Below are 26581 nucleotides of genomic sequence, written 5' to 3'. Positions count from 1 at the left end.
ATATTTTTGCTAATAAAATTTTTTGAGCATTTCTGATAAATAGGGTGCAGAAATAATCTTTATTAATCAGTATCTAAATTTACTACATGCACTCATTTTCTCCTGTCCCTACAGTTCGATATCTTTATCGAATGGGGTGTGGATGCAATCGATAAGCTATCGGTTTTTTGCTTCTGCCATATAGCATTCATAATAAAGTTGGTGAAAGTAAGGCTGTTAATCAAATGCCTGCCATATTCAGGCCACTGTTCTTTGTCTTTCTGCGAAAGAATCTGCTCTACTTGCAATGTAACTTGCTGCCCCTGCTCTTAATCTACTTCGGATTCGCCGGAGTCCTTACTGCGTATCTCCACTGGTCCATAAAGCCCGTGCACTACCAAATTCAGGAGCTAAATGAAGCTAAAAATGAGGTGAGTATAGAGTATAGTGAGTATGGGCAAAGACACTAGAATAATTCTTTGTCTAGAATTATTAGAATTAGAATTACTATAATTATTCTAGTGTCTTTGGTATGGCAAAGACATCGACTGTCTCAAAAAAATACTGAATTTCGTATGTTATGTTTGTTTACATTCATTTAAAATGTTATTAATAAAGTTAGTATCCTATCTTCTACTAATTTTCGTGTGAAATTATATAATCTTCTAAGGGGAAAAACATTTATTTGAGAAGCTTTTTTAGTTTTCCTAATCTTAAGTTTTTAAGACGTGCTGCTCGTTGAGGGTGTGCTAATCGGTTGACGCGCAATAAACAATGTACAAATACGAAATCAACCACGCTCAAGGAGTAAGGAGTGATAAGTGTTATCAGGATTTTATATATGTACATATAACCACAATCACTTACTTATATAATTATATATTAAGATGATACTAAAGGAAACGTACTTCCCCGGCAATGAACTCGATTACATATACTACGCACCATACTCCTCCAATGTGGAGGACATTATGGACCTCCTGCGGGTTGAACTGGGAATTGTACCAGAGCGTAAGTGTATATATTTCATTTAATTACGTCGCCAATATTTTAAATTATATCTTTTGAACATCATTAACAAACCTGCGATATCATCGCGCAGGACTTCGGGCCCACAACAACAGTTTCGAGATGCAGCTGGAAATGGAGCAGCAGTGCCGTGGCAGCTGCTTCGCTATCAACTTCAACCAGGTACCAAATCGTGGCTCTGGAAAATATTTCCGTTACAGCCTTGGGTCGAATCAGATGCGTATTTCGCCTAAAAAGCGCTTTGTGAACGACGAGGAGATTAACCATCAGAAAGGTGCGTCATTTAATTAGCCATTGTTCCCGTTTAACGAACCCCTGCTTGGTTTTTATTTTTCAGATGACGACGATTATATTCGTGCGGGTTTCCTGACCTTGCAACATATCTTGGACAAACAGTATATGAAATACCAGGAGCTGGGCATAAACTTTGAGGTGCTGGTCAGCTCGATGCCTAACCTAGAGGTCAATAGCATGGATAGCCATCGTTTGACATATTTTGGAACACTGTGCAGCATCCTGTTCAATGTTGTGTTACTGAGCACCTTTGTTGTGCCCTTTGTGGAGGAAAAGCAGAACGGGCTGAAGGAATTTCTCAACCTAGTCACCCCGATGAGTTTTCTCAACGGGCTTACCTTCTTTCTCATTCGCTTTGTGTGCTACACTTTGCTAATTCTTTTTGTGCTGGTCGCTGCTTATTTATACAAGGCACTAGGATCGATCTGCTTCGTTTGCGTGGTACTGTTGTTCCTGCTATACATTTTGTCTACCATGTCGTACGCATATTTGATCTCTGTTTGTTTCCATTCAGGTAAATATGTAATTTGATATTTCCACCAAAGTTGTCTTATCTCCTAACTTACTTGCAGTGTTCTATGCGAAAATTGGTGGCCTGGTAATATTAATCATTCCCTATGTGTTCTCCTTTGTTCGAAGCTGGGCCACATCTCTGGCCTTCGTGATCTTTAGCACGAATACCTTCCTGGAAGGATTGGATGTTTTTCAGACATTTTCAAATAAGCGTAAGATTTTAAATTGATTTTTGAAAGCTGTACATTTAAATTTCGACACTGTGTTCTCTTGTAGATCGCGAATTCGGAGCTGCGGATCTCTTTCGTGAAATCAAATACGATTCCCCAAGGATGTTCTGTGTATATTTTACGCTAGTATTTCAATCCTTTTTGTATGCCCTGCTTTACAACTACTTGGGTTGTGTTTTTCCCGGTCCTGGTGGGCTGAAGCGTCCGATTTTCTTTTTCCTAGATGTAAGTACCATTCACCAAGTCATCATTATGTATCGGTTTCGGGATGATATCGCCTTTCTTTTCTATTTTCTGTATCATTAAATAATTTATTTCGCTCATCGGCTACACTTTCATACGCTACCCTATCTCGATTAAATTCGTATTATTAATATATTTATCTTCATTATTTTTATAAACAGATCGGCAACTTATTTCCCTTAAGTTCCTTATTTTAATCGGATACATTCGCTTGATACTTGTTATTTTGCGAAATCGGTAAAATTGTTTTTTTTTAGGTCCGTTATCGGTTACGGTCGTATAAAGTCGGTTAGAATCCGGCATGCCACGGTTTCGTTCACAGCTTTAATCATGAATAAGCCCATTTATAAGCTTTATTCTGAATTACAGCCGAAGACATACAAGAAACGACAACGCAACGAATACACGACGGCACCCCGCGGCGCCCAAGCCATCATAATCACTGAGCTCTGCAAGAAGTTCCAGACAAGCAAGCGCGAGACGCTAATCTCGGACAACTTAAACATGACGATCAACAACAAGGAGATTACTGTTCTGCTGGGCCACAATGGCGCTGGAAAAACAACCATGATGAATATGATAATGGGTAGGGATAAGCTCAAAGAAGCTGGGTTCGGTAAAATCTAATTTAATAACATCGAAATAACATCGTCTGCCCACTTTAGGAATTTGAAAAAATGTTTCGTTTAGACAATATAACCCGTTAAAGAATTAATCGTTTGCCCACCTCTTAAAACTATATATTTTCAAAGAAAATCATTTGCCCAGCCTTTAAAAATTGATTTTATCGTTTGCCCAATGATATTCTCTCTTGTTTCAGGATTGGTACCAAAGGATTCGGGTAAGATAATTGTTTGCAGTGAGCGTGATGTGGCCTCCTACCGCCACCTGATCGGATTCTGTCCTCAGCACAGCGTTTTTATGAGTTACATGAGTTGTCACCAGCACTTGGAATTCTTTGCCCAGCTGCGGGGAGCTCGCCGCTCTGATGCACGCGATTGGGCAGATGAGAAGCTTAAGAAGCTGGGCCTGGGCAACAAGCGAGACGAATTCGGCAAGAATTTGTCTGGAGGCATGAAGAGGCGGTTATCACTGGGTATTGCCATTGCCGGAAACACCAAGTAAGCTTAAGAACTATTTTACTTTAAATATGCATTTAAAAATCTCTGTTTAATCTCGCAGAATCGTAATCCTAGATGAACCCTCATCGGGATTGGACATTAACTCGCGTCGTGAGCTGTGGGACATTCTACTTAATCTTCGGAAAGAGAAGGCCATTCTGGTCACCACGCACTACATGGAGGAGGCCGAGGTCCTGGGGGATACCATCTGCATATTGGCCAATGGCAAACTGCAAAGCACCGGAAGTCCTTTGCAATTAAAGCGCAAATCGGGTATTGGCTATCGCCTAAAATTGGAAGTCAACGATTTTACATTACGTGAAGCCGAAATCATGGAAATAATCCATAATTTTGTCCCTACGGCCAGAGTGTTGGTTAGTTACTGAAAATATTACATTTAACTTGGCCGTTTGCATAAAATCCTTTAAACGTTGAACAGAATATGGTGAAGCCCACTGTGTATATTTGCCTACCGTATGCCTATAAAAAATATTTTGCACAAATGCTTAATGAGCTGGAGACTAAATCAAACGAGCTGGGCATCAACACCATTTCCATGACGGACACCTCCCTAGAGGATGTTTTTTTAAGGTAGGCATTGGAAGTTACATTGTTTGCAGTTTTGGTTTTAATATCGTATGTGGTATTTTAGATGCGCAAGCGATCAGGATCAAGTGGACACTCCGGACGGTTCCCGCAATGATGCGCCGCTACTGTCATCGTACAAAAGATTGCCCAACGGTGCGAACCAACCCAGTCTTTTTCAACTCTGGATGGCTGTGTTTTACAAGAAGTGGACCTTTATTTACAATGAGTGGTTATATTCTCTCATTATGGTAAGCCTTTTATAAATTTTAGTACTTTGCACTGTTTTATAAATGGCGATAACAACAGTAATGTTATACGAAGTGTTTTTGCCTCTTTTGTCCTCCCCCCTCGCCAGCTGAGCATTCCCTTTGTTTGCGTGTTCGGGGCTATACTGGTGATGCATGCCATGTCGATAGTGGAGAACGAGGAGGCTCTGCAACTGAAACTCAGCCAGATGGGCAGCGGCGTTGTTTACATCCACAACCCAACGGGCCATCACGCCCAGGTGGAGCTGAAGCTGCGCCAACTGATCGAGCTCAGCGGAATCACAGTGAAAACTCTGCAGCTGCGTGGGAGTAACGATGTGAGAAATGGTGAGTATTCGACGTTGTGCTGAACTTTTTAATGGCTCTATTAATTCGTGTGTTCCTTAGAATCCCTTGACTTACAACGCGACAACTTGGCTGATTTTTTGGAAAAGGTGATTGGCATCATTGACATGTATGGAGGTGGGCGTGGCACCTCCGATACGCCTACCATTGAAATTTTCTATTCTGGCAATCGCTATCACAGCTCTGTAGAACTAATCAACCTGGTGGACTCTGCAATGCTAAAGCTAGAGCGTCCAGAGTCGGGCATTGATACGACTTACGTGCCTATTCGTCGATTTGTTAGCGACATCAGTCCATCCCGCCTGGAATACTATGCGGTCATCGTGTCGGTGGGCATGTTTTTCTTCATGTTCTATTTCATATCCTTGCCGTTTCGGGAGTACGCCAATGGATTCAGACAGCTGCAGACCATTTCGCGTTTTACTTACTGGTTCGCTCATTTTACTTTTGATATGCTGATCCTGATCCTCGTCTGCGTTGCACTGTTCAATCTGCAATACTTGGTAATGCCCTCGGAGCTGTACGCAACGGCGCAGCTCAAAGTCATTGTGTTAAGCATCTTTTTCTACGGCTGCAGCTACCTACCCATTCTATATGCCCTGGGGAACAACTTCAAGTCCATATCCACGATATCAACTTATTTGCTTCTGATGCTGATTGTGTCCGGTAATATTATTTGAATAACCAGTGAAAACTATTATAAAAACCCCTTCTTTTTATTTAGCAATTGCCCCACTTATCACCTCTAACAATGCGGCGGCCATGAAACTGCATGAGACCAAGATCGCCTTCCTTTGCTTCCTACCGGACTTCAATCTCAATCACCAGTTGCGCATCATCAATGAAAACTTTATAACACGACGACGTTCGGAACTTATAAAGGGTCTCATCAGCGAGGACACCTTCTTTGCCTATGCCACCGTCGTGTGTGTCCTGACCATGGCATTCTTTACAATAGTCTTGGAACACAAGTATCTGCGCAGACGAATTCATGATGCCATCTACATATGGAAATTCCCACAAAAGAAACACAATTCGACAGGCACCATTCCCAGTACTCCCATTTCGGAAATTGATGATTGTGCAAAGGAGGAAAAGCGGGTTGATGATCTGATTAAAGGTCCGTCATCGATTGCAGATCAACATCCATTGATAGTGCATAACCTTCGCAAACGATACCGTAATAATTTGGCTGTGGACGGAGTGAGTTTTGCAACTGAGCAGGGAGAGTGCTTTGGTCTTTTGGGTGTAAACGGAGCGGGTAAGACAAGCACCTTCCAGATGATTGCGGCCAATTTGCCGCTAGATGGTGGCAGTATTCGCATCAATGGCATAGAAATTCGACAGGATGAGGTAGCATATAGGCATCGCTTTGGGTACTGCCCTCAGTACGATGCACTGAATAAATTCATGACCGCTGAGCAGTGCCTGTACTACATGGCATTGCTGCGGGGCTTAAGCAGCTCCACCGAGGGACTAGGCAACGCCAAGGAGAGCGTAAAATACTGGCTGGAGAAGATGCATTTGACCAAATATCAAAACGTGCAGGTCCGCCACTATTCGGGAGGCACAAAGCGCAAGCTTCTGGCGGCAATGGCCATGATCGGTGCTCCCGCACTCGTGCTCCTGGACGAACCTACCACCGGCGTAGATCCCATTTCGAGACGATTTCTTTGGCAGTGCATCAAGGACTTTCAGGGAGGTAACCGAACTGTGGTGCTAACTTCGCATAGGTAAGCCAACGGTATTCTAACGGTATTCAAAAATTCGCACATTATATTTTACAGCATGGACGAGTGTGAAGAGCTGTGTAATCGCTTGGCCATCATGGCACACGGAAAGTTCAAGTGTCTAAACAATATTTGCGCCCTAAAGCGACTAAGCGGATTCACGATAAAACTTAAAATGAAGGAAGACACAGAAACGGAGGTAAATGTGTCCACGATCACTGACACATTAAAAGCGCAATTTGCTGGTCTGGAACTGCGCGAGAGCCATGCCGGCACCCTCACCTACTATGTAAGCACACAGGAGAGCGTGATCCTCTGGTCGAATGTTTTCAAAATAGCGGAGGACTATCTGGGCAATCGCTTAACCGATCTCGTAGCCGACTATTCGGTGAACGAGTGCACCCTTGAGGATATTTTTCTGAAGTTTGACAGGGAGGCGAAATCACAATCAGCGTCACGTCAAACATCCGTACAACGAAATCCTGAAAGTAACTATGTTTAGGCCTCAAAGACCGTCGGGTTTCGGAGTATCAGTTAGGATGAGCACCGTACTGCCGTCGTAGGGGATTGAGCACATATCTTTCGCAGCACCATCTATCATCTAAATGTCATCTATGATATATATATGATAGACTGAGCAGATCCACGATGAAACTTAAAATGAGGGAAGACACATTAAAAGCGCAGTTTGCTGGTCTGGATGAGCACAGTACTGCGGTCCTCATATATATGTATATATGATATCATCATATCATATATGATAGATGACATCTCCCGGGGTATATTCTATTTGACTTTGAATCTCATATATTATATATCCTAGAAGTACCCCATATATACCCCAGAAGTACCCCACTATCTGTCATCTGTATAAATTTCACTAAATTTCACGATTGCATTCCAATCGACTATCTATATCGACTCTTAAGCTATATGTATTCCGCTTATCCTCTCGGTGGCGGTCTATTGGGCTTTCGGCGCGATTCTTCTACTTAACGTATAGGACTTAATTAGTCCGTAACCAAACATAGAAAATAAAAAAATATTTGTATCAAATATTTAATGTGCCATGTTTATTGGTTGGACTATAGTAAATTCATCACGATTCATAAAAAAGCAGCTGAAAACATTCAAAAATTGTGTTTTCAATTTTGAATTTCGCGCTTAGTATTTTTAGCATAATAATACTTATAATAAATACTAAATTGAACGATTCATTCATAAATAAAAAGGTATATCCCTCAATATATTTCCAGTTTAAAAAGTTTATTCTACTATTGGATTAAATTAAGTTTGTCCAAAATAAACATAAAACTTAGTCAATACTTGGGCGACTCAAGCGGTAATCTGAATGTTAATCCTTTAGTAAATCTCCAAGCTGGCCACACTAATTTAGCGTTATTTACAAAATATTCATTCCCTGTCGTTAATTTGTCGTTTATGCCCACTATGTCGCGTAGTAAGATATGGAGGTTCTACGACAAGTTGGATCGGAATTCCGCCCAGTGCCAGCTCTGCGAGAAGGTCATCAAGACATGCGGCAACACGTCCAATCTGATGAAGCACATGAAGACCCATCCACAAATGTGGGTAAGGTCCGGAATTCAAAAACCTTCTTTCATATTTTAAATTTTCTCATACAGAGACCTCTTCGACGACGATACGGTGGTGGAGCGGGGCATTTACAAGCGGCGGGAGCAGGAAGACAGGCTGAGATTTCGGAAGGTTCTGCCTATCAAGGAAGAGAGCTCTGATTTTCACAGCGAGCTGTTGTTCAAGGCGGCTAAGGATGCGGGCTGCACTATCGAGCTGGATGACCAGGGAATGGTCAAGGCGGCTGCAGAGGATCACATCTCCATACAGAGCGTCGGGTATGCGTGGGTCACACCGGAAACCACAGAGTCCCGAACAGAGACGGTTGCCGGCGAGGATATCATCGAGTTCGAGCCCAAGGAGGAGCTTGATCAGCCAGAGAATCCACTTCATCAAATTCAGGATGTACCATTCGCCAGTCTTGAGTAAGAATTTTGAATTTCTAAAACTAAAATTTTATTGTATGCAGTTGCTTTGCGAGTAACCTATTGTTTTAAGCAGCTTTTTTTTTTAATATAACGCATTTTGGTGTCTAATCCAATTAAAGTAAAGCATAATTGTAAATATGCCATTTATTTATTTCCCAGCTACTTCAAAATGGAAGAACCTCTGCCAAGCCGGAGTTCGTTTCACCAAGACGTGGCCTTCTTCGTCTGCCGTGACCGCCAGCCATTGCAGATTGTGCAGGGCGAGGGATTTCAGCACCTAGTAAAAGTACTGTGCCCCACCTACAAGCCACCAAGTGCGGCGGAACTAGAGGCCATTATCCGCAGAGAGTCGGAAAGGCGAATTTCCAGGCTACGCCAGCAGTTGGCCGCCATTTCTTCGCTCAGCCTTAGTTGCTCGGTGCACACGAAAGCTGAGGGTCAAAGCTGGATAGAACTGGTAGTCCACTTTCACGAGGTGCATCAACAAATTTCCCGAACTCTTTCGGTGATGCGGCTTCCCGATCTTTTTACCTCCAACGAAATAGTGGATCGCATGGAGCAAGTGTGTCAACGCTTTGACATCCCAAAGTATAAAATCTGCTGCGTAACAACAAGGAGCAGTCAACTGCTGGAGGACGCGGTGACCTCGTTCCTAGGCGCTCATCATCATGTTCCTTGCTTCGCTAACCAGTTGAATTCTCTTTTAGAGGCGGTGGTGCAGCGGTCAGAGATCCGTGATGTGCGCGATAAGGTGCGTTCCTATATACAGTCGTCCACCGTGGAAGGTCACAGCTTACAGATAAATCCCCAGCTAGACTCTATACTCCGACCTATTAGTACATACGATATGCTAGATTTGTACCTGAAACACACTCTCGATCAAGAGTCGCTTACGTTTTCGCAGGCGGAGGTGGATTTGTGTCAGCAATTGGTGGCCGTGCTGAGACCGTTGACTAGCTCCATGCGTGAGCTAAGTCGAACACCCTATCCGGCGGCCAGCACAGCCCTGCCCATTACCCAAACTCTGATCAACGAACTGAAGCAAGAGAGGAGTGCAGAACACAAGGTCGCCAGGGAAATACGCTTGTTCATGGTTCAGCAGCTGGAAGAGAACTGCGAAAGCATGGAGCGCAACTTGCACCTGGCCATGGCAAGTCTGCTGGACCCACGGTTTCGGAATATTCCCTTCCAGAGTGGGGCCCTGGTGGCCCAATACATGACTGACCTGTATGACATGATGCAGTCGCATCTGGACAGCGGAGAGCCAGCTGCTGTAAAGGATGCGGAGGACAGCGACCACTACGATATCTGGGCGGCCTTCAAATCATTTTCGCATGGGAAGCAAAGGCTTGTCAACGGGAGCAACGTACCCGGTGCGGACGATGAGATAGGCAGATATTTCTGCGCCGGCATAAGCACGCTGCGAGCGGATCCCTTTGAGCTTTGGGAGGAGCTAGCAGAAGCTCATCCCTTCCTGCACGCCGTAGCAAAAAGGTACCTGCACATTCCGGCAACCGCAGAGCCGGCGGATCGACTCTTCACGCACGGCGGAGCGGGGGTAACGGCCCAGTACGCCGGTCTGATCGAAAGCAACATGGAAAACGTGCTGTTCATGGCGGATGTTCCAACGAAGGAGTGGCAGTTATAGCATAGCCCAGAGTCAAATCTACACCAAAGTTGAGCACAGTGTTCATTGCACACCTTTTATTAATTAGAATTAGATATGTTATTTAAATATTTTTACATCAAATATACAATAATGCGGACTTAACCAATATTTTAAAATACAATTCCTAACTTTATAAAAAGTTAAGAAGCCATTTTTGTATTTTGTACGAAAACATATTAATTAGTGATTTGAAAGACTTATTTCTACTAATAATTTATTATATGTGAATATTATTTGCTATTTTATTGACTATTTTATTTGTTCGTTTTTTTTTTTTTTTTGTATCCCAAAGAGCCGCTGAAAATTCAAATATAAGTGATTATATATTAGCCAATTAGCCAAAAATACCAGACGCCATAGAATACCATGTACTACCCAACACTAGCGACAGGTCAGTAATTTTCGCTTTCACGGTCACACTTCTGATGACGTTTTTTCGTATTTTGAAGCGAATTTAAATGTGGAAAAACTGAGAGATTTGCAACATGCAAACAGCCACGACACGCTAAAAACTCAACGAGTGCCGCCAGACGACAATCCAACTGAGAGGAGCACTCCGCACAGCTGGCGGAGCACCCAGAAGGCAGCAGCGAAAGTTGCGTGGCTGTCGTTTCCGGAAGCGGTGGACAGAGGGAAATCCGAAGCAGGTGGAGGAGGGAAAGAGGCATAAAAAGCCACCCAGCGAAGGCGACCTTGGGAGTGGCAGCGGCCCAATATGCACAACAACTCCACAAAGACCAAGGAAATGTTCATCGTGCGTGCTCTAGAGAAGATCCTTGCCGACAAGGACATACGGCGCTCCCATCACTCGCAGCTGAAGAAGTCCTGCGACTCGGCACTGGAGCAGATCAAGGCGGAGCTAATCAGTGCCGGCCAGATCGCGGAGGGTAACGAGCTGCCCTGCGCCGCACTCCCGCTGCCCAAGAATGATGCAGCGAGCATCATTAATGCGGAGACCTACTTTCTCCCCTTTGAGCTCGCCTGCAAGAGCCGCTCTCCCAGGATCGTGGTCACCGCTTTGGACTGCCTGCAGAAACTCATTGCCTATGGCCATTTGACGGGATCCATTCAGGACTCGGCCAATCCCGGTCACCTGCTCATCGACCGTATCGTTGTGACCATATATGGCTGCTTCAGTGGTCCCCAGACCGACGAGGGCGTTCAGCTGCAGATAATTAAGGCTCTGCTCACGGTGGTCACCTCGCAGCATGTGGAAATCCACGAATTCACGCTCCTCCAAGCAGTGCGCACCTGCTACGACATCTATTTGTCCAGCAAGAACCTGGTCAACCAGACGACAGCCCGCGCCACGCTCACCCAAATGTTGAACGTTATATTTGCCCGCATGGAGAACCAGGTGTACGAGCTACCACCTCCCAATTCCAATCCCATCAACGGCAGCATTCACTCAGAGGATTGCAATGGCTCTGGAGAGGAGTCGCTGGGGGATTCCGACGAAGTCATTGCCTCAGAACTGCTGGCGGAAATCATATCAGGTGCGTGGCACTCGCCGAAGAAAGTTTGAAAAACATATGTTTCTTGTTAAACGGTGTGATTACTACTTTATGTAACTCACATTGAAATATTTTGAGTCCCCATTTTAAGTTCATAAAATTGTTCTTATCGGAAGGAAAAAAAAGTACGAGTCATAAGCGTAATTTTCACGATAACGTGCAACATAAAATTCCACTCCTCCTAACTGACTAATTATCATTGCGCAATAATAATGACAGTTTTGTTTTTCAGCTGCCTACAATGAGGCCATGAAGGATCAGGAATCGGTCGGAGAGCCAGAGCCAACAGTTAATGGAAACGACTACTCCTCGCATTCGGATCACGACAGTGTAGAGCTGCACAGCGAGAACGATGCGGTGGTAACTGCTAAGTTTACGCACATCCTGCAGAAAGATGCGTTTCTCGTGTTCCGGGCACTCTGCAAGCTATCGATGAAGCCTTTGCCGGAGGGTCATCCAGATCCGAAATCGCACGAGCTGCGGTCTAAGGTGCTGTCATTGCATCTGCTGCTGCTCATCCTCCAGAATGCCGGGCCCGTCTTCCGCTCCAACGAGATGTTCATTATGGCCATTAAGCAGTATCTTTGCGTGGCCTTGTCCAACAACGGAGTCAGTCTGGTGCCGGAGGTCTTCGAGCTGTCGCTTTCGATTTTCGTGGCTCTACTGTCGAACTTCAAGGTGCATCTTAAGCGACAGATAGAGGTGTTCTTTAAGGAAATCTTCCTTAACATTCTTGAGGCGAACTCGAGCAGCTTCGAGCACAAATGGATGGTAATCCAAGCGCTGACACGGATTTGCGCTGACGCTCAGTCCGTAGTGGATATCTATGTAAACTACGACTGCGACTTTTCAGCGGCCAACCTTTTTGAGAGACTAGTCAACGATCTTTCGAAAATTGCACAGGGACGTCAGGCTCTAGAGCTGGGCGCCAATCCGATGCAAGAGAAGTCGATGCGCATTCGCGGCCTGGAGTGCCTTGTGTCCATTCTGAAGTGCATGGTAGAGTGGAGTAAGGACTTGTATGTAAACCCAAACATGCCGGCTCCCCCTATGCAAGTCCAGTCGCCGACAAGCACTGAGCAAGATCAGGCGGACACAACTATCCAAACCATACACAGCGGTTCCAGTCATAGTTTGAATTCCAATCAGGAGCAACTGCAGGATCTTCCCGAGGCATTGGAGGAGCGCAAGATGCGCAAGGAAGTGATGGAAACGGGCATCGAGTTATTCAATCGCAAGCCTCAGAAAGGCGTGCAATTCTTGCAGGAGAAGCAGCTGCTGGGTGTCACATGCCAGGACATTGCCCGATGGCTGCACGAAGACGAACGACTGGACAAGACAGTTATTGGAAATTACCTTGGCGAGAATGACGACCACTCCAAGGAGGTGATGTGTGCTTACATTGATGCTTTTGACTTCCGCCAGCTGGAGGTTGTGGCCGCCTTGAGAATTCTCCTCGAGGAGTTCCGTCTGCCAGGGGAAGCACAGAAAATCGATCGACTGATGGAGAAGTTTGCTAGTAGATATTGCGAGTGCAATCCTCAGAACCAGCTATTCCAAAGCGCAGACACCGTCTACGTGCTGGCATTCAGCATCATTATGCTGACCACGGATCTTCATTCGCCCCAGGTCAAGCACAAGATGACGAAGGAGCAGTATATTAAAATGAATCGCGGCATCAGCGACAGCAAATCCGATTTGCCCGAGGAGTACTTGTCCTCCATCTACGACGAGATTTCTGAACACGAAATTAAGATGAAGAACAACTCCGGGATGCTTCAACAGCCGAAACCCACTGGAAAACAGGCCTTTATCACAGAGAAGCGCAGAAAGCTGTTGTGGAACATGGAAATGGAGGTCATCTCGCTGACGGCCACCAATCTAATGCAGTCAGTTTCACACGTCAAGTCACCCTTCACCTCAGCGAAACACTTGGAGCATGTGCGTCCCATGTTCAAAATGGCTTGGACACCATTCCTGGCCGCTTTCTCGGTGGGTCTCCAGGACTGCGACGATCCAGAGATTGCTACACTCTGCTTGGATGGAATCCGTTGCGCTATTCGAATAGCATGCATCTTCCACATGTCCCTGGAGCGAGATGCATATGTTCAAGCCCTGGCCAGGTTTACTCTTCTTAACGCTAACTCGCCCATCAACGAGATGAAGGCCAAGAATATCGACACCATCAAGACGCTTATAATGGTGGCCCACACGGACGGCAATTATCTTGGTAGCAGCTGGCTGGATATAGTGAAGTGCATTAGCCAGCTTGAGCTGGCACAACTGATCGGCACTGGTGTGCGGCCCCAGTTCCTTTCTGGGGCGCAGACCACGCTCAAGGACTCGCTTAATCCCAGCGTGAAAGAGCACATCGGAGAGACGAGCAGCCAGAGCGTGGTGGTAGCTGTCGATCGTATTTTCACCGGCTCAATGCGACTGGATGGTGATGCTATTGTGGACTTCGTAAAGGCCCTGTGCCAGGTGTCCGTGGATGAGCTTCAGCAGCAGCAACCGAGGATGTTTTCTTTGCAAAAAATAGTGGAAATCAGTTACTACAACATGGAGCGTATTCGTCTGCAGTGGTCGCGTATTTGGCAAGTTTTGGGTGAGCACTTCAATGCGGTCGGCTGCAATAGCAACGAGGAAATCTCGTTCTTCGCCCTGGACTCACTGCGTCAGTTGTCGATGAAGTTCATGGAGAAGGGCGAGTTCAGTAACTTCCGCTTCCAGAAGGATTTCTTGCGTCCCTTTGAGCACATCATGAAGAAAAACGCATCGCCGGCAATACGAGATATGGTGGTTCGCTGCATTGCCCAGATGGTAAACTCGCAGGCGCATAACATCCGTTCCGGCTGGAAGAATATCTTCAGCATTTTCCACCTGGCAGCGGGAGACCACGAAGAGCCGATTGTCGAGCTGGCTTTCCAGACCACGGGCAAGATCATCGGTGACCTGTATAAGCGTCAGTTCGCCATCATGGTCGACTCGTTCCAGGACGCGGTCAAGTGCCTGTCAGAGTTCGCCACCGCCAGATTCCCGGATACCAGCATGGAGGCCATCCGCCTGGTACGTACCTGCGCGCAGTGCGTCCACGAGGCACCACAACTGTTTGCGGAGCATGCCGGCATGGAAAACGACGCCTCGGTGGCCGAGGAGGATCGTGTCTGGGTGCGCGGCTGGTTCCCGATGCTGTTCTCGCTTTCCTGCGTGGTCAATCGCTGCAAATTGGACGTGCGTACTCGCGCCTTAACTGTGCTCTTTGAGATTGTGAAGACGTATGGTGAGAGCTTCAAACCAAATTGGTGGAAGGATCTCTTCAATGTGATCTTCCGTATCTTCGACAACATGAAGCTGCCGGAGCACGTCACCGAGAAATCCGAATGGATGACCACCACCTGCAACCATGCCTTGTACGCTATCATTGATGTCTTCACGCAGTATTTTGATGTTCTTGGACATTTGCTGCTGGAGGAGCTCTTCGCCCAGCTGCATTGGTGTGTTCAGCAGAGCAACGAGCAGTTGGCACGGTCTGGCACCAATTGCCTTGAGAACCTCGTCATTTCGAATGGATTCAAGTTCAACGAGTCCACCTGGGACAAGACGTGTCAGTGCATCCTGGACATCTTCAACGCCACTTTGCCGCAGGATCTCCTCAGTTGGCGGCCGAAAGCACATTCCAGTAACAATATACCCCAGGAGCACAACCACTTCGAGGCGCTGCATATCCGTTGCGTAGTCCAGCTGGAACTGATACAGACCATGGACAACATTGTCTTTTTCCCGGCCACATCGCGAAAGGAAGACGCCGAAACGCTGGCCCAGGCGGCGGCAGACCTAACGGGCGGCAGGAGCGGATCGCAGTCGCAGCTGCTCGAGTGCCAGCGGGAAGAGCAGGGGATGTACGGCTATCTGAGGACCCGCCAGCTGCTCACCCTGGCCGACTGTCTGATGCAGTCGCATCGTTTTGCCAAACGCTTCAACGCCGATCACGATCAACGCAGCCTGCTATGGCGGGCGGGATTTAAGGGATCTGTTAAGCCGAACCTGCTGAAGCAGGAGACCTCGTCACTGGCCTGCGTCCTGCGCATCTTCTTCAAGATGTACGGCGATGAGAACAGACGCAGCGATTGGCCCGGCATCGAGCAGGAGCTGGTGCAGGTCTGCAAGGAGGCACTGGGCTACTATTTGAGTCTGCAGAGCGAGGCTCATCGAGATGCGTGGACCTCGCTCCTGCTGCTCATCCTGACACGCCTGCTCAAGATGTCCGATGCAAGGGTGAGTTGATTATAACCATATAAATCTCTGTTCGGTAATCAATAAAACGTATATTTCTTCTCCCAGTTCGCCACCCACGTTTCCAACTACTACAGTCTGCTGTGCGAGATGATGTGCTTCGACCTCAAGCCCGAACTGAGAAGTGTCCTTAGGCGTGTGTTTATGCGCATCGGTCCAGTATTCAATATAATGAGCGTTAAATAGTCACGGAGGAGCCTCAGCCACCTGGCTAGCTGACTCGGCCATGTTAATAGATCGATCCTCCCAAACTCCCCTCAAATCATAGTTCATAGTGCACCCTCTGGTTCCCTCGGCTTTGTTGTTATGTTGGCACTTAATCATGCATACGCGTATATATATTTTTATTATATTTATAAACAGTACATAGGAAGAATGTAATGTTTATTAGGTTTAAGGAGAAATGTTGTTGTTTTTATATATATGCATACCCACGGGTATGCTATGTAAGGCTTTAATGTGTGCGTGTGTATAGTTTTCCTAAGTTACGAATTTGGATTTTGTTCCCCGGTGTAACCACACTTTAACATTCACCCACTATCGATTAGTGAGTAGCGTAAATACGGATTAAACCAGCATTGTGTGCAGCCTGTATATTGCTAGTGTTAATTTAAATCAAAATCTATATAAATATATATTTCAAATATACAATATAAACCTATTACCAATGGCAGTTGCGATCCATTGACTTAATCGCTGGATTTTGGAACGCCTGTTCCATGCATATTAAGATCAAGTTGAAGGTTAAAGGTATGTGATCTGGTTAAATGCTCTCCATCTATAGCTTCAGCCAAATAATAAAAATCTTTGTTCCGTTCGCACGTTTGCCAATTTATATTTTTATTCAAATATATCGCGCGCTTTCCCATTTGCCCAATAACCTCCAAACACCCAATTAGATGTTTTGGACTGGGTGTTTGTTCTTTTGCAGTCCCGAGGTATCTGTCCAGTGTTTTGGTGCAAAAATTTATAGCGTTTTTATTATGCACACAATATGTGCGACGAATTTATTTAAATTTCGAGATTTTATTGGCGGGATTTCGGTAGAAAAATGAAAACTGGTGAGGCAGAGCATCTCTTTATTAAATAAATTCAGTGGGTAATAAAAATAAATGCACGATTCTTGTGCTGCGTTGCTCGCCCAACTTATTTTTAAAAGCAGATTGCTAATTCTTAAATGTGATATATTTTGAAATAAAGTTATATAAATATATATAAAGGTATTGCAAATACACGTCAAGCATTTTCAGACACCTTTGACTGACTTTCTTATTATACGAATTAGAATGACCTTATATTTCGTCAGCGAAACCTCTTTTTTTCAGATGGCCTTCAAAAATTAATTTCACTGCACGGAATGGGTTAAAGCCATGTTCGAATAAGAAAGGCCATTGGGAATATTCCAAGCCGGGCTTATCGTTTTGTTTTTGCCAAAATTCATACCTCTGTCGGTGTCCACATGACACGGATTGATATTTTTCGTGTTGCTTTGTTTGTTTGTCGGTTAAATAAATCGATTAACACGCACCGACTGCTAACCGACAAAAAAAGAGATGATCGGGTAGGATTCAATGGGGCGTTGTGTGGAAAAAGTGAACTGATACTCGTACGTATTCATGTGTGAGCTGGGAATTCTGAGCCCTATGCTAATAGATCTAGTTAATATGTCAATTCCAGTGGAAACTTAATCACGCTCTCTATTTCGAAGACGATTTGCGAAGTATCACATTGGTAGGTGCTAATTGAAGGCGCTTACATACAGAGGATGCAAATATTTTGCCCACAGAAAGTATCTTTATATCTTTACCCCTTCATCTACCAAAAATGCCAAACGAATCCCAGTTGAGCCAACCGCAAACTGGTGTTCAAGATCTTGAACTAACCACGCATCTTGCTGTTTTATAATGTCCATAAAAAGAGAATTATAATGCCCAACTGCGGCCGACTAAACAGAATTAAAAGAAATCCTTAGCCACGCGTGTTACCAGCCCAGAAATAAATATAATTAAAAAATAAACACGATGCGATTGTGCAAGGAATAAAGATGGCAAACAGAGCTATATTCCGGACCAGAATCGGTCGTTTCTTAAGGTTCCTTATCGAAGCAGATGATTAGCTAAGAAAAGCACGGCAACTTCTGTTTTGTGTCACTGAGAAAGTTCACGACTTTTGGCATTCGCCTTGAAAAGTTGGTTGAACTTTCTGAATGTCGGAATATTACTTAAGTAGTCGGGCTGAATACATTAACTTCCTGAGATTAGTGTTATCTCAAACATCCCAAAACAATCTCTCGACATTTAGGTAAATATTTCCTTCTTAAAACTACTCTTGCTCTTGTTTTCCTTCTGCGTGTTTACATTTTTTTACTATTTGCAGTACTCTAATGTCTTAGGTTTGTAAGACTTGAGTTATAGTACAGTAAATAATATCAAGAGGGTGAAAAAAAAGTAAATATTCTAAGAAACTGGGCTGGTCTGCTGAAAACGTAACAGCTCTCTCAAATATTATTAGAAATAAAAGTCGGTATATGATAACCAATTAGATCATAAATGTTCATAAAAGCGGCGGAAAATGCAAGCGATCGTATATTGCTGTGCCTTATCTCCTAAAATATATAAATTGAATTGCAATTGAGGTTGGTGCAAATTACTTTACTTGCGATCTGGTCCTTTCCCAATTCAATTAGAACGATCTAAGTGCTTCCCTTTCCGAGCCAAAAATTTGCGACTCACATGGGTTCAGTTAATTGCCACTAACAATAATTACTCGACCTTGAAGTGGGCTGTCAGAGCGGGAGCTTAAATCAAATTCCAGACAGATACATTCCCATTTTCATTTCCATTTCCATTTTGTAAAAACGCCGAGCAAAATGGCAAAAGGCGGAAGCGGACGACTAGAAACTGCACGTGAGATGGGGTCGATGAGATGATTGGGGGTGCTGGATATGCAGCAGAATGTTATAAAGCGCAAATAATAATGCATGGCTAATTAGAAAACAAGTTCGGGGCAGCGGAGGCGATAAGAATTGAGCCAAGTGCAAACACACGAAGATTTCACACGCGCCGAAATGATTGCGCATACGCAGTGTTGACCCATGGGTGCTACGAAGATACCAAAGTTTACCGAAAAACTATGAGAGTGTTGGATTGTGCAACCAATTTAACCTATTAGCCAGTGCAAAACAAAAGCGGCACAGAATTGGAATTAGTGACAAATTTTGTGCTTAACTCGCTGAAGTGGCTTCGTGCTATGCGGCGACTGTGCCTAATGGACTAATGGAATAACATGAGCAGCGCGTTGATGGAAATTATGGCCGCCCCCCAAGTCCCACCCTACCCACCAGCCAAGTCATGTGCAGAGGGAGCAGCTCCAGCTTCAGTTCCAGTTCCCCTCAAAACTGTTGCGATTAGCGTGTCAGCACCGCCAAACCAGGCCCATCCCCATTTCCCCCAATCACGATCCGTTGTACATACTGAGATATTTGTACGCCGTACAACTATGTCGATCTGTATGCGTTGTCGAGCGCGCGATCGCGATCACGCTGGCGTCCCACGGCAACAACAAAAACAATGCACAAAAGTTCAGCAACAGAAAACGAACAAAAACGGCGGCTTGTATGGAGCAATTTGCAAAATGTCTAGGCACAGTGGAAAGCGATGCCATTTACTTACATATAAATGATGGCTATAAATTTAAGACGCGAATTCTTCAGCACCCCAAATAAAGTTTCCACCAAACTGATGTAACTGAAACTTAGCCATGTAAAAACGAACTGCAGCTCAAGTTCCTGTTATCTGATATAGGAATAGTTATGAAGTGGGCTACCTGTTTTTAATTAAAAATTTAATTAAAATGGAGCACTTCTTAGTTTTATGTAATTGCCCGCTATCTGAACATTTGTTTTACCCCTAAAGTTGATCGATCATGCTGGACAATAATCGATGAATGTTATGCAAGCAACGAGCCTTTCCTCACACATTTCCGCTTTCTGACCACCGATCCCGGCCAGCAGCGAGTGCGGAGTCAAGGTCAAGCAGCTTAGGTAGTGCGAATACAAGCGGACAGCTAGTGCTACAAAATCGAACTCATTACGTATGCGCCCCATTGTGCCGTACTCAAGTGCGGCCAAACTAAACTATTGAACCCAGCGGCGCTGACAGCGGTTCTAATGACGCCGCAGTCCGTACCGCTTGACCCCGCCCCCGGTTTGCTTTGGTGGGCTAAACAGTAGTTTAGTTCACTGGCTCCACCGACTTTCACGCTCTCCGGATACTTATTTGTTTGCTCAGGTTCTCTTTCGCTGCCGCGGCTGCCTCCTCTGCCTCTGCCTCTGCCTCGTCCGCTGCTGCCGCTCGCAAGGTGCGTGCTGTCCGCTTCGCAGTCGCTGCCGTTTTCCAAGTCAGCAGCGCTGCCCCGAGTCCATCAGTCTGAAGCCGACGGACTTAGCACACAGTCGACGCTCCACCACGTTCCGCGACTCTACGATTCTACGATTCTGCGATTCAACTACTCGGGCGACTCCTCGACTCCCAGCTCCCATATACATATAGCCACCCATAGAGTCCCTATAAAGCGGACCGTGCGATCCCCAGCGAAAGTCAGACGCGTGCCACCAACCGCGAGTGCAACAACCATCCAAGGCCCTACAGGATACATCCCATATCACCACTAGCCCATAACCAAGATGAGCCACCACTGGGGATACACCGAAGAGAACGGTAAGCTCTCTCCAGCTTCGGCTTGTTTGTTTGTTTTGGCTTGGGCAGCCTCCGGAATCAGGTTCCCGCTTTCGGTTTTCGGATTTCGGGGTTCGGTGTTCGTTTTGTTTACCCGTCTGGCCTTCCGTCTAATCAGCCAACGTCGTCTGCGGTGATTCCAAATTTTTGACTCACTTGCTCACTTGCACGCTGCGCATGCGTGCTGCCCAAACGAGATCTTCGCTCGCCAGGTAAACGGAATTGTCTACAAAGTGCAATTGCCTGGTCTTTTAACAAAAATAACTCTTATCTTTGAGGAATTTTGAATCATATTGTGTTTATGACAAACTAGATCTATCTGACAGCAAACGTCATGTTTTCGAACATCAGACATCGAGCGATAAGATATTGGCTAGATATAGGCGCCCAAAGACGTAGCCTTACCCAATAAAATGGTAGAAGCAATAAAAAGAAGGCGTGAGTATACCCTTAATAAAGTGCCAATTAGTCAGATAACTTGGCACTTAGAAATCGTTAGTCGTCCAAGATGTACGTTATCTTAAAAGGTATAGATTGCAGGGCCATAGAGAAAATAGAAACGTACGGGATTACCGATTTGATTGCACAATATGCGAAATGCCCTGCACTTCGATTTCATGGCTCATAAGCTGAATCGCGCAAACAGACTTGGTCATTCGTTACTCATGAATAATGGGCATTAATTAAAATGCAGGGAAGCGGGTTTTTGTGTTTTAATGGATCGGGGAGTTTCGCACGAGCTGAGTCTCGTGATCTGGTGCTTCCCACTAACCAGTCCCCGGCGGAGTCAACCGCCTCGACTGGCAAACTAGTTCTCCACCGACCGCCACTACCGACCACCGATCGATTGTTTTTCGCCTTGCCTTTGCTGTTTATTTCGGAGCACCATGTGCCCCTCGCTCTTCGCCGCTTTGAAGGCTAGCCAAGTGCATGTTCTTCGTCTGCTGAGGACACAAGCCAGACCGGTTCCAATGTCTTGGGCGTATACGTAATGTCTTATGTGTGGGGCATGCATATAACACTAGCATGTAGAATTTATAGCGAATATCGAATGGGTTGCGTTAGCAGCATATCAATTTAGAATCGAAAGGAAAAAAGAAAACTACTTCAATTTTTGACAATTTCAATTGATTTGCTTAACTGGTTGTGATTGCTCTGATTGATTCGATGCTACTGCTAGTGATACTCATTCCCCCGGTAACTTTCCAGCGCAAGAAGAACCTTATCAGCATGCTGCTCCTCCAGAGCCGAGAATGCCCACATTAAACACGAGAAACGAGAAACTCTCCGCCATATATTCACATTTTTCGTCGAGATTGCACATGTATAGCCATCCTTATCAAGTCGCTCAGGTTGTGTCTAACCCCTGGGCACTGGGCACTAACAGAACCGTCTGAATGGTGGACGACACGCTTCCATCTGGACACCGCTGATTACAACTCGCGTGTTTACGTGTGGAGATCAATCGAATGCCCGAAACTAATCTCCCACCTATCGTCTGATTAAATGGCCGGTTCTAATTCGCAATGCTATTCTTGGCTCAACTGCATCGAACCGAAACTCGCTAATGGCTTTATCTTTTGGGAAACTCAACTTTCCATTACCTACGATAAAGCCCATTGTCTATATCATTTGTGTGTCATAGCCATATTGATCGATGGATTTATAATGTTCGAAACTGATTTATTTCGCGTGACTTATCAGATTTCGCAGTTAGATAAAACATACCTAAGTAATAAGGGAAGGCTTACTTCTAAAGTAACATCAAAGTTCACTTTGGGCGTGTATTTTTCGATATGCCAGATATCCAGAGATATTCGAATCCAAAGCAGGCCCCTTCATTATAGTCAATATTTATTGGTGGTTTGGAATAGAAATTTGGCGAAAAATAGAACTGCGAAACGATTTCTCACGCAAGGAAATCATCAGATTGATATTATTTTTGGCCAGCTATATAGACAAATCACCTGACTGGCCAGTCCAGAAATTTTATTTATCAAATAAAATCCGATAATTTATGCATTTGTGCATATATTGGAAAATACGTGGACATGCAAGAATAAAAATTTCACAAGTTATTAATTTTCAGACGTGCCTAAGCACTTGAAAGGGAAGATTTCATTAGGCCGATACCGAAATGCACTTCGCTTACGTACCCAATTCGTTTCCTCGACTTTTACGACCATTGAGGTATTTCATTTGCGGTTTATTGTCACCGTTTCCCACATGCAAACAAATAATTACAGGCGAAAATTTTAGCAGGTGATTGAAGGGTTGTATGGGTGGTCGATAGCCAAATGTCGTAGTGTCCAAGGGTGGAGACCATTTCTGGGGCTTCTTCAAGTCACGGCGGCTGATAAATATAGCAGGGGTAGTTGCCTGTTAGCCCGGTCAATTGAGTGGCTATTAAAAGCTGTATAGCCCAGAGACAAGTGCCCCCGACCAGCAGTTATATATCATCCGATAGTGACTCAGAACTCTCGGTGCGGCTGGGGGGCACTTTCGCCAAACGAGTTTTGGTCGGTACTTCCTTGCGATCGTCGCCAGGAAAGAGGGACAAAGAAACACGCGAGAAACTCATGCCTCCATCCAATCGAGATGATATTATCATGCAAGGCTCGCTTAGAAGCGCTCAGCTCGTAAATTCGTAATTTCGTAAATGCTAATTGCCACATTTTATTTTGTCGTGTTTTTAAGCTTTTTTGGAGCTGCCATAACAAGCATTTCTTTATTCGTCTCTCCGGGCTTATATACGCTTTTTACATTTTCATTTTTATGTCGAATTGCTTTCTGTATTTACATGTTCGGCGAAATCGAAACTGCAATACTCAGCATTATCTTCTATAGGTTTCGTAAGAGAGATCATTATACAAGTAGGTTCCATATAGAGATCTAAACGTTTCCGGAACAAGTTCGCCCAGAAAGCTTCGGGGTTTTGTTTTTCTGCCGACGAATACGATATATGGATGTGGGTAATTCATTTGCAGTAATTCAATTAAAAAATCATTCGGATTTTATCGCAGCATTAATGGTCACAATTGCGCTTCGCTTTTGTTCCATGTCATCCAAATCGAAACGAAATAAAGTGCAAAACGATGATAAATTGTTTGGCCAGTGTGCGACAGATAAGTTTGCAGTCAGTTAAAAGTATAACTAAGGCTAGTTTGATCAGCTTTAAGGGTCTCATAATGCCAACCAGTTATTTCCGATCTGGTTCTGTTTGGACAAGTGCGTTATTTCCTTGTTTTCGTTTACTTTCCTCTACTTGTTTTAATGTCTGCCAATTGTTATCACAGGCACTGCGAAACGCCGCCAGGTGATCTTAAAGTATTTACAGCCAAAGTCGGCAGCCAAGTTGTTGCGTAAACAAAGCAAATAAGCCTGGACATTCAAATGAGCCGCATTGTATGTATTTCTATATATACAGTACAGACTTTTGATATATCTTCATAAGTTGATTGTTAATTATAAAAGGTAATGTGTTAAGTGCGACAGGAAATTCGCACTTGGCTGCTAACTTACGAAAGGATCGTGCAACTCCAATCTCCTGCTTCTTTGCATGCCCAACACGGCGTATACGTGACTTTCATACGACATGTGGACGCCTTTGTGTTTCTCGGCAGTCACATGCACAAACTTTTTGCACCCTAATGGCAAAAATGCGCTTGATTTCAGCTTTGATAAATGATAAATGCATTTCACCTGACTTTGTTATTTACTATCAGCATTATGGAGGACTTTGGGAATCGATGAAATAAATATTCGAAGCTACAAAGCTGTTGACACCTTAAGCCAGCCGATCTATCAAATGACAAACAAGGCTTTGCCCGCTGCCTTCGCGTTCTTGGCTATTATAGCCAACACCAAAGGGTTCCATATTTGCTCTGATTCAGACAAGCAAAAATATAATATACATATTCCGATTCCGATTCCCATTTCCATTCCCATTCCCGCACCCACAAACTTTTGCGGTTTATCTGCAGCGATCCTATCACATGACTTGGGCCTGCGGTCTTCAGAGTGATTTTACTGGCACGTGACGCGGTTCTCCGTGTCAATGTTTGCCCCACCAGTAATTAAAAAGAATCCACATACACGCACATAAATCGCAAAAAATGCAGCAAACAGGGGAACAGCAAATACTTGTGTTGCCTCAGCCAGCTGGTCAGATAAAAGGTCTATGCAAATATTATGAGTGCCAGTTGGGCAAAAGATTGTAAACTCTGGTGACACATCCATAAATAAGATGCTTGCTTAATGCTTCAGTAAACGCGAGTATATCCAGCCATAAAAATATAAATTCTTTGATTAGTTTCAAAGTCCAGTCTCCAGTTGAATTAATGAAGTCTTTCATAAGAGTTTTAATTCTAATGAGCAGCTAATAGACATCATTTCGATTTAGGTAGCAGCAACAATTAGAGTCTATTAGAATGGAATGAATAATCATAAAGAATGATTCATAATTTGAAATGATATTGCGGTCATTTGAAACTTCTATTTCCATTAGCCGCCTTAATGATCGAATTAATGGATTAAACGGATTCTTCAATTCCTTCCACATTCATTAGCCTTCATTTCCCTGGACATTAATCAACTTATCGACCAGCCTAATGACCTTTTAATAAGCCCCAAAGGAGTACTTGCATGAATTGATTTTAGTTGATTTATTGTTTCTTATCGACGAATTAGCACGTAGTTAAGTTGGTAAATTCGGGAAAACAAATACCTAATGACTTTGTGGACCTTTACTTACCCGTCCCATTCAATGTCCTTCCAGGACCTGCCCACTGGGCCAAGGACTACCCACAAGCGTCGGGACACCGTCAGTCGCCCGTGGACATCACACCCTCCAGCGCCAAGAAGGGCAGCGACCTGAAGGTAGCTCCGCTCAAGTGGAAGTATGTGCCGGAGAACACCAAGAGCCTGGTCAATCCTGGTAAGATATTTGCAGTAAACGTACTGCAGTGCTTGACATCAATTGTGTTAGTTACAAAATTGTATATATCTGCACTTATTTCACAGAAATATTTACCCATACTATTTGTTATTCCAGGCTACTGCTGGCGCGTGGACGTAAACGGCGCCGAGTCCGAGCTGACTGGAGGACCGCTGGGCGATCAGATCTTCAAGCTGGAGCAGTTCCACTGCCACTGGGGCTGCACAGACTCCAAGGGATCCGAGCACACCGTCGATGGAGTGTCCTATGCCGGCGAGCTGCATCTGGTCCACTGGAACACCACCAAGTACAAGTCCTTTGGCGAGGCGGCTGCCGCTCCTGACGGCCTGGCCGTGCTGGGTGTGTTCCTGCAGGCTGGCAATCACCATGCCGAGCTGGACAAGGTGAGCAGCCTGCTGCAGTTCGTCCTGCACAAGGGCGATCGCGTCACCCTGCCCCAGGGCTGTGATCCCGGCCAGCTGCTGCCCGATGTGCACACCTACTGGACGTACGAGGGCTCCTTGACCACTCCACCATGCTCTGAGTCGGTCATCTGGATCGTGTTCAAGACGCCCATCGAGGTGTCGGACGACCAGCTGAACGCAATGCGCAACCTCAACGCCTACGACGTGAAGGAGGAGTGCCCCTGCAACGAGTTCAACGGCAAGGTGATCAACAACTTCCGCCCTCCGCTGCCGCTGGGCAAGCGTGAGCTGCGCGAGATCGGCGGCCACTAATTTCGAAGAAATTCGGCCACCACTCCTTGGATAGTCAACGGATTCGAGTCGTATGATTAGCTGTTCGCACCCACACACATCCGTACACCTAGAGCTGGACCGGCATATCCCACTGTTCAATTCTCGTCTTTAGTTCGTACGCCCAGCAAAGCATGCCTCCTATATGTGCATCCGTATTCGTATTCGCATCAGTGGATGTCTAGCTGTAAACTTAATTGTAAATGTACGCCTGTTTGTTTGTTAAACGTTTGCAAAATGACAATTAGATTAATGTTATTATGGTATTATAAACTAAATATAACACGCTTAGATGTTGCATATGATAAGCCACCTGCCT

At 44.9% G+C, this 26581-nt stretch overlaps 4 protein-coding genes across 4 annotated transcripts; all 4 read left to right on the top strand.

Moving 5' to 3' along the window:
• The first annotated feature begins 116 nt into the window (after positions 1–116).
• Positions 117–7394, top strand: LOC6542954 (ATP-binding cassette sub-family A member 2). Its single transcript, XM_001969548.3, has 15 exons — positions 117–410; positions 867–990; positions 1082–1282; positions 1346–1816; positions 1875–2027; positions 2092–2270; positions 2658–2874; positions 3109–3409; positions 3471–3783; positions 3849–4000; positions 4062–4245; positions 4353–4590; positions 4651–5274; positions 5333–6341; positions 6396–7394. The coding sequence occupies exons 1-15, from the start codon at positions 225–227 to the stop codon at positions 6838–6840; spliced, it is 4797 nt and encodes a 1598-aa protein (XP_001969584.1). The 5' UTR covers positions 117–224; the 3' UTR covers positions 6841–7394.
• Positions 7395–7679: 285 nt separating this feature from the next.
• LOC6540895 (zinc finger BED domain-containing protein 1) lies at positions 7680–10129 on the top strand. Its single transcript, XM_001969547.3, has 3 exons — positions 7680–7924; positions 7982–8356; positions 8519–10129. Exons 1-3 carry the CDS (start codon positions 7779–7781, stop codon positions 10005–10007), a joined length of 2010 nt encoding a protein of 669 aa, XP_001969583.2. The 5' UTR covers positions 7680–7778; the 3' UTR covers positions 10008–10129.
• A 257-nt stretch (positions 10130–10386) lies between these two features.
• LOC6540931 (brefeldin A-inhibited guanine nucleotide-exchange protein 1) lies at positions 10387–16643 on the top strand. The gene is made up of 3 exons (XM_001969546.3): positions 10387–11524; positions 11775–15817; positions 15884–16643. Exons 1-3 carry the CDS (start codon positions 10744–10746, stop codon positions 16019–16021), a joined length of 4962 nt encoding a protein of 1653 aa, XP_001969582.1. The 5' UTR covers positions 10387–10743; the 3' UTR covers positions 16022–16643.
• A 3593-nt stretch (positions 16644–20236) lies between these two features.
• On the top strand, positions 20237–26570 carry LOC6540939 (carbonic anhydrase). The gene is made up of 3 exons (XM_001969545.3): positions 20237–20553; positions 25349–25507; positions 25625–26570. Exons 1-3 carry the CDS (start codon positions 20520–20522, stop codon positions 26242–26244), a joined length of 813 nt encoding a protein of 270 aa, XP_001969581.1. The 5' UTR covers positions 20237–20519; the 3' UTR covers positions 26245–26570.
• Positions 26571–26581: the final 11 nt, after the last annotated feature.

Source organism: Drosophila erecta, unplaced genomic scaffold, assembly GCF_003286155.1.
Source record: "Drosophila erecta strain 14021-0224.00,06,07 unplaced genomic scaffold, DereRS2 tig00000055-arrow-pilon, whole genome shotgun sequence".
In the NCBI taxonomy this organism is placed as follows: Eukaryota; Metazoa; Arthropoda; class Insecta; order Diptera; family Drosophilidae; genus Drosophila; species Drosophila erecta.
Note: the sequence above shows the minus strand (reverse complement) of the source record. Positions and strands in the feature narration are given on the sequence as shown.

Excerpts from the sequence above, each read along its gene's own strand:
- LOC6542954 (XM_001969548.3), top strand. The coding sequence starts at position 225 with ATGCCTGCCATATTCAGGCCACTGTTCTTTGTCTTTCTGCGAAAGAAT. Across the intron at positions 411-866 it reads TAAATGAAGCTAAAAATGAG|ATGATACTAAAGGAAACGTA; the intron begins GTGAGTATAGAG and ends TTATATATTAAG. Across the intron at positions 1,283-1,345 it reads GGAGATTAACCATCAGAAAG|ATGACGACGATTATATTCGT; the intron begins GTGCGTCATTTA and ends TTTATTTTTCAG.
- LOC6540895 (XM_001969547.3), top strand. The coding sequence starts at position 7,779 with ATGCCCACTATGTCGCGTAGTAAGATATGGAGGTTCTACGACAAGTTG. Across the intron at positions 7,925-7,981 it reads ATGAAGACCCATCCACAAAT|AGACCTCTTCGACGACGATA; the intron begins GTGGGTAAGGTC and ends TTTCTCATACAG. Across the intron at positions 8,357-8,518 it reads GTACCATTCGCCAGTCTTGA|CTACTTCAAAATGGAAGAAC; the intron begins GTAAGAATTTTG and ends TTTATTTCCCAG.
- LOC6540931 (XM_001969546.3), top strand. The coding sequence starts at position 10,744 with ATGCACAACAACTCCACAAAGACCAAGGAAATGTTCATCGTGCGTGCT. Across the intron at positions 11,525-11,774 it reads GCTGGCGGAAATCATATCAG|CTGCCTACAATGAGGCCATG; the intron begins GTGCGTGGCACT and ends TTTGTTTTTCAG. Across the intron at positions 15,818-15,883 it reads TCAAGATGTCCGATGCAAGG|TTCGCCACCCACGTTTCCAA; the intron begins GTGAGTTGATTA and ends TTCTTCTCCCAG.
- LOC6540939 (XM_001969545.3), top strand. The coding sequence starts at position 20,520 with ATGAGCCACCACTGGGGATACACCGAAGAGAACG. Across the intron at positions 20,554-25,348 it reads GGGATACACCGAAGAGAACG|GACCTGCCCACTGGGCCAAG; the intron begins GTAAGCTCTCTC and ends ATGTCCTTCCAG. Across the intron at positions 25,508-25,624 it reads CAAGAGCCTGGTCAATCCTG|GCTACTGCTGGCGCGTGGAC; the intron begins GTAAGATATTTG and ends TTGTTATTCCAG.